The 7,294-nt window shown below is 31.7% G+C and overlaps 1 protein-coding gene across 1 annotated transcript in view; it reads right to left on the bottom strand.

Annotated features, from left to right (window-relative positions):
* Nucleotides 1-375: 375 nt before the first annotated feature.
* Nucleotides 376-7,294, bottom strand: part of LOC111086042 (amiloride-sensitive sodium channel subunit alpha-like) — an 11,823-nt gene continuing 4,904 nt past the window's right edge. The window contains exons 2-4 of the mRNA XM_022387423.1: nucleotides 3,037-3,146; nucleotides 2,235-2,398; nucleotides 376-447 (exon numbers count right to left, since the gene is read on the bottom strand). Of these exons, the coding sequence (XP_022243131.1) occupies nucleotides 376-447; nucleotides 2,235-2,398; nucleotides 3,037-3,146 (346 nt within the window). The remainder of the gene's footprint in view (nucleotides 448-2,234; nucleotides 2,399-3,036; nucleotides 3,147-7,294) is intronic.

Genomic DNA, 7,294 nt, shown 5'->3' with positions numbered 1-7,294 from the left:
CTACATTTGGTAAACTTAATTTGATAAAGTTATAAAAGTAGGGTTATGTTAAACAGACTGAATTCTCTTCGGGTGGTAACGTTCACATGATGATGTTTATCATTCACTCCTGTTTATTACAAGTAAAGATACACGAAGAAATGACATAAGAAAGCAGATATCAAGAAACCAATTCATCAAATCCTACAATCTATCATTTTGCATACATGAAAGGCAAACTTCATAATGACAATATATATCATTAGTTAGGCTCTCTTCAATGAAAAACGGTAATTTTAAATGATCTAGTAAATTTAATAAGAAACATTATATCATAACTCAAGCTCAGAACGCATAAACACGAGAAAAGGAGTGGAGTGATGAAGACATGAAAAACTATAGTACCGACTGTTCTTCATAGTTGCGACACTTGTCTTTGTATGGCGCAGGTAAACGTTCAGTTGTAACCTACAAAAACAAAATCATTAATCATAATAATTACTTGTAGCACTCATATGCAACCAAACAACTTTGGTGTATGTGTACGTTTAGTAATAAAATATTTCTAGTTTGTTTTATCGAGATTCGAAATATTAATGAAAACGATCATGGCAAATCAAACTTAATACAACTTGGTGACTTCTACAGAGAAAGTGTCATAAAAAACTATCTGAGAATAGAAAACAGCTAAAGATTAACTATTTAAAATGATCACTTTTAACCCAATATTATACGCGACGTTCAAGAATACATTCTAAATATAGAACTATGTAACATGGAGTTTGTTTGTTTGTTTTTAATTATGCACAAAGCTATACAAGGGCTATCTGTGCTCTGCCCACCACGGGTATCGAAACCCGGTTTCTAGCGTTGTAAGTCCGCAAACATTCCACTGTGCCACTGGGGGCGTAACATAGAGAGAAAATATGTTTTTTTATATTTTTTGTTTTTACTCTCTAAGTTACTTAAGAAGAACAAGAACGTTCTTATCTTATACGTTAATATTTAGGAAATTACAATATATGCACAAATACTAAATAAAGACAACAGATGAGATGCAATGTTATAAAATTAGTAATGATGTAACTTAACTTATTGTATAGGAATGAGCAATAGAACTTTTGTTAATCCATAATAATTATGTAATATATGGCAATAAGAAGATGCCAACCATTTTACAGCAGTTTATGCATATCTTAATAATTTTATCCAAAACATACTTTAGTGATTCCTGACAAAGTTGTCAAGATATTACATATTTTGAGGTGAGTTGCAAACTCACAAAAAAGCTTTTCCATATTGCGAATGCCTAAAATTTTTGAACAAAGAACGGTGGAGCGATGGGCTAAAAACAACTAAGTCTTGTGTAATTACTCTTACTCAACAATTTACAATTCAGCGCAGAAGATGAGAAGTCTTAGTTAACATCTTGCTTAAAAAAATTGGTGATGTTGTGAGCAGGAAGAGCAAAGAAACTTCGGTACAGTGGAACTCAAATATTGAGTCGGCAATCCATGTACCGAGTGAAATCCGACATGAAGAGTAGCTCACATCGAATTCAAACAAATCACTTCTGTTTGATTGGCTCAATGCTTAATAATAAACAACGAAATGTAAGTTCAAAAGTTATGGACTCTTGCACATTCCAAGTGTTGCACGGCCAAACTATGCATAATGAAAATTTGGGCCTACTTTATCGTTTTAAGCATAACATAAGATATTTTGATGTCACCGAGCATCTCTCTCTATATATCACGAAGAAAAGTTTCAATTATGCCTTTTTTTACAAGCAGTGTTTTGAACAAAAGGAAAAAGATATCATATATATGATTGAAAGTTATGTTTAGGTTATAAATAATTTTTCGCATACTTTATATGTCTATTCTTATATGATCACAAAACTTGAGAAATAAAGTCCAAGAAATAAGCATTTCTAAAGCTATTGTTTCTTAATTAAAGGAGTTACCTTTTTTTAAAAAAAATATAAATCAAAATATGTTATTAATAGCTAGTTAGAATAATATTAGGCTCATGTTTTATTTTTCAGGCTTTTTCTATATAATATTAACATAAACATATATTAATATTAATAAAGTACGAAAAACTTAGTAATTGTAAAGCTAAATGTAGCTATATAGACTTAATTTCGGAAGCGTTACATGATAGCCTTAAATTATTGAACTAAAATCAGAAATTAAGGGAAATTTTAATAGAAGATTTTATTGACTTGATATGGTATTCTTTTACAAACTTACTTTGGAAATTGTTACTGATGTCACCAACCCAGGGCTGATATCTATACCCTCATTCTCCGGTTGAGGGGCGGCAAACGGTGAATGGATGACTACACGAGCACCAAGCTTAGGTGTTATCTTTTCAAGATAATCATTTCGTTGTAGGTTTAGCTCGACTGTTAAACCTATGTGAGAAAACACAGACACAATTAAGTTTGCTTGTCTCATCATAAAATTTATAAAAAGGAAATTTTCTAAACTCATCTCCATTTAAAGCATCATCTGCTAATATCCGGAAAAAATGAAAATTCTTTTTGAAGACATGTAAGTCGATAATATCAAAACTTTCTAAACACAGATACTCAGCGATGATGTTAAACTTGTAACCTTGCTATCAAAATTGAAAAACAAAAACGGCTTTCCAATAAATCAAAAACTAATATTATTTAACCAGGGAATCTAATAGCGTCCGTTAATAATATGATCAGATATATTAACATTATGTACGAGATTTTTATGTAAATCATTATTTTTCTTATTTAAGACTCGGAAACAACGTGCTTTACCTTTATTTAGAACGTTTTAAAGTTGAATACCTGTAAAGCTTCAAACTTAAAGAAAAGTCAAAATCACAATAAATAGCATTTTATTTATCTATAAGCTGTGTTCTTCGATTATTGTGTTACAAACGCGACAGTTGCTTAACGTTACTGATATTTTAAGTGTGACTAGCTCATTGTGGTTAGCCTGTCGTTGGCTTTCAAAAATGAAACAATTTCTAGATTGTGTGAGCAACTGAGTAACAATGTTCTGATTTTCTTACCACTTATAGCCCCGACAGATGTTGTAGTTTTTGGTGTTGATGTGCTGGACCAGGCTGCATTAAATGTATAACAGTTTCCATACAGGAACGAATTGGAAATTGTGAAGTTCCTTCAGAATTACACACAAAAATATATTAACTACAGTTATTGTCATTAAGGTTATTTAAAAAAAACGGAAAGTAAGCGAACATAAAAAATGTTCAAGAAGAAAACAATAAATGTTTTCTCTGTAAAAAAGAAAAACATCAACAAGATGGCTTGTACGTATGATCAAAAAATAGATAACGTTTATAACACCCAGTATCATGAACATGTAGTCTATCTTCCGAAAACACTGGGATTTTTATGTGAAGTACAACTTTTTAACATTTGAATTCCATCTAAAGCAAAATGGCAAAATATTAATTTGTTTTCAGGCACATTGTGCTACTTTATTAAGAGTAACAAACACAAAAACAGATGATTTTTTGGCACAATGAAAACGAAAACAACTGACTAGTTTCGGTAACACATTTACTACGGTAGATACTAGCCCTGATTATGGTAACTGTGTTACCAAAACTAGTCGGCTGTATTTAATAATAAATATTTTATCTTTCATTGTGCAAAAAAAATTTATTTTTTATTCTTACTAATAAAACAATATATGTGTAATTTTCCTAAATAAAGTTTCTTTACACCAAATGCATCAGTCTTTAGAAAAAATATTAACGTGTGTATCAGTATTTGTTAACTTATGAATTCAGCTTGTGTACAAAGCTTTATTTATCGTTTACCTTTACTTCAGTTCAAATATAGGTTGTATTTCTGTTTTATGCAGTGCCAACAAAATAAATGTTTCCACTTCTATTTAAATATCGGTTGTGGTAGATCTTGTTTCCACTTCACTTTAACTAAAAGTACATGTGCTGGAAGGGTCAATAAATTGTTGTTATTTTTTTCTGAATTCGAGGAAAGTAAGAACGTAAATACTTCTTAACTTGATACTGAATGTCAATAAGTTATGCCTTCATATAAATAAAGAAAAAAATCAACCCTTTCCCTTGTTTCTGCAAAGTAGGAATTAAAAGTAGAGATCCACCTGCATGTTAATATTAAATAAATATCAGAAATACCAGTGTAAGTTATCCAGTGAAATGATAAACTCATAGAAGGTGTGTAACGAACTACCAAAAAACAGGCAGGATTCAATAGATTTTAATATCGATTGGACTTTGTTCTTTACTCTAGAATCAATGTTAAATGTTATCCAACCTTTAAATGAATATTAATGTAGCATATATGTATCTACATATCTTTAGCAAACCACACGTGTTCTCTATGCACAGTCTACCTCAAAATGTTTCCAAAAGTTGTATCAAACTTACAAAAACGTGCGTGCGTAACGTGGGCATCTAGTCTTATTAACGTTCAGTAAAACCTGTTCTCTAGAACTTATCAAAACATTAGTATCTAAAATGTTTCAAATGAGTTATTTTGCAATATTTTGGCCACTCAGTCGTACAAACCAACTGGCCTTTAGAACAAATGGCTCCCATATATGCTAAGGATACAATCAATTACAATTTGTGAAACGAGGTACTATCAAATACATAAAGGGTGTTAATTTTATGTAAACAATTCTTCAGGAACGGTAAGCTCAGAGAATGCAATAGGATATAGGCTCATCGAACACACGGTAATCAATAGTAGTTATCTTCAAATAACATTTACATATTTATTCTAATGAGATAATTTCGATATACCAACATTGGATGTGTGTGTCGTCCAAAGAACAATTTTTCTTTTACCTAAATCATCAAATCAATATTTGGTAAACATTTTCAGAGTTCTCCATTTTCTACCTTTTTCCGCATTTTTTAAATATTATTACAGATATTTTTATTTCAAATGAAAGAGAACAGTTTCTGTTCCCAAAAGCTTCTTTTATTGTAAATGATTATGTCTGATACTCTAAAGGAACTTTTCTCCTATTACAAAAAAAAAATATTGGTAAATATGATAACACTAACAATAATGCAGTCCCATGCGCTGGTAACAGTCCTTTGTGTATAGACTTATCTCAAAAGTGCTTTATATATATAGACCTATCCCAAACGTTCTTTTTATATAAACTCATCCTAAGCCTGATTTCAATATAGACTTCTGCATATACAGCCTTCCCAAATCTGCCTCTGTTTATAGATTCTTCCCAAACCTGCCTCTGTTTATAGATTCTTCCCAAACCTGTCTCTGTTTATAGATTCTTCCCAAATCTGCCTCTGTATATAAACTATTCCCAAACCTGCCTCTGTATATAAACTATTCCCAACTATGCCTCTTAATTCAAGCTCTTCCCAAATTTGCCTCCGTTTATAGACTTCTTAACACGATGAACATTTGCTCTATGAAAGTGTTTTGCTACCGCCAAGCAATGAGTGAGTATTACTGTGGGTTAGACTGTTCAAGTTTAATTTTTTGATAAATAGCTTTAAAACAAATGCTCAATAACTTGAAACCTTAGAACTACCACAAATTTAACAAGTGTAGTTATTAGAGAAATTTAATACATAAATACACTTAATAACTGCAGTCCCAGATTAAACAAGAACGAAACTTATTATTATAGAGAAAATAAACATTCTGGTAAATAGAAGAGCGGGTCTTAAACAACATTGAACTAAACGAATACTATAGAATGACAACTAATTTACATGTTTAATAATCTTAATGAATATCACATGAATAAACTAAGCAGTGATTGTATATTGTTTGTTTGCTTGTTTGTTTTGAATTTTGCGCAAAGCGACACGAGGGCTATCTGCGCTAGCCGTCCCTAATTTAGCAGTGTAAGACTAGAGGGAAGGCAGCTAGTCATCACCACCCACTTGGGCTACTCTTTTACCAACGAATAGTGGGATTGACCGTCACATTCTAACGCCCCCACGGCTGAAAGGGCGAGCATGTTTGGTGTGACGTGGATTCGAACCCACAGATTGCGAGTCGAGTGCCCTAACCACTTGGCCATGCCGTGCCAATTGTATATTCTTGGAATGAATACGATAATAAAGAAAAATCATATACAGATTTAATAATGGAACAAACTACCCGGATAGTATGAAAAATAACTAAAATTGCACCTGTAACTACATTTTACGCCCATCCAAGTACACTTTATAATTAAATCCATTGCTTGATGACCTAATTGTCGGCGCCTTCTCTCATTGAGGTTTTGTAGGATGCTGAAGAATCTTCGTGTGTTGTTGTATGTTTCACTTGTGTCCTGGCGATTTCGTTTGGAAGACGAAACCATTAAACGGGGCTGAAAAAGGGATATACACGTGATGAAAAACTGAAAATATTTTACAACGTAATACTTTTAACGATATAAGAAAAAAAAACGAAAATGAATAGTTCTTTATGTGATTAAATGTAAACTAACATTGGAATTTTGTTTTAACACATCAACTTTCATTATGCTTCAAATGCATAATTGACCCAGATGTTTCACTGTATAGAATGAGTACCATTATAAAACATTATTACAACAAAACAAGATAATTCCCTTCATATTTTCTTTTTTTTTTGCGTATGTCACTACATTCCTAAAAATTCCACTAGAAATCGTTAGAAATAAGCATTAAAATTAACGGTTAATGATTAGGTGATAGTGATGTTGCTGTTTAGTTCTTAAAATATGTATGCTGTTACACAAATATCCAGTAATCATCGACTTGTTATAAAAATGTGTTATGGGGTGCAGGTGGCTCTAAAGCGATACTGACTCCAGCTGGGATAAGGTAATTTGAAGACTATTTTAGATGGACAGAAAATTTAGTTTTGTTGACACACACAAAAAAAAAAGAGGTATTACCATAATTTAATTTTTAGCAGAATGAGTTACTATATTTTTTCAATTGGTGATTTTGGATATCATTGATAATACGAGATACAAGTAAAAACTTACCGAATGATAAACTCTAGAGCGAGAAAAAGAAGTGCGTTCTATAAACTTCCGAATCCCAGACGTTTCCATCAATTTGTGAAGTGTATTTCCTGGTATCACTGTTCCGTAAAACATCAAGGCTGAACGACGAACCCTGATGTAAACAATATAAAATACAAGCCCTCTCCTGGAAAAGTATGCTAATATTCTAAACGTATAAAAATTAGCAATTTACAAATTAACATACAAAGCGTGGTCACAAGTAAATAGACACCACCTTTTCAGCGAAAATGAAAATTTTCAGTCATATTCACATGAATTGATATATTTAC

Source organism: Limulus polyphemus, unplaced genomic scaffold (genome assembly GCF_000517525.1).
Source record: "Limulus polyphemus unplaced genomic scaffold, Limulus_polyphemus-2.1.2 Scaffold810, whole genome shotgun sequence".
NCBI classification, from domain to species: Eukaryota; Metazoa; Arthropoda; class Merostomata; order Xiphosura; family Limulidae; genus Limulus; species Limulus polyphemus.
The sequence above is the reverse complement of the archived record's forward strand: the minus strand, read 5'-3'. Positions and strand labels throughout refer to the sequence as shown.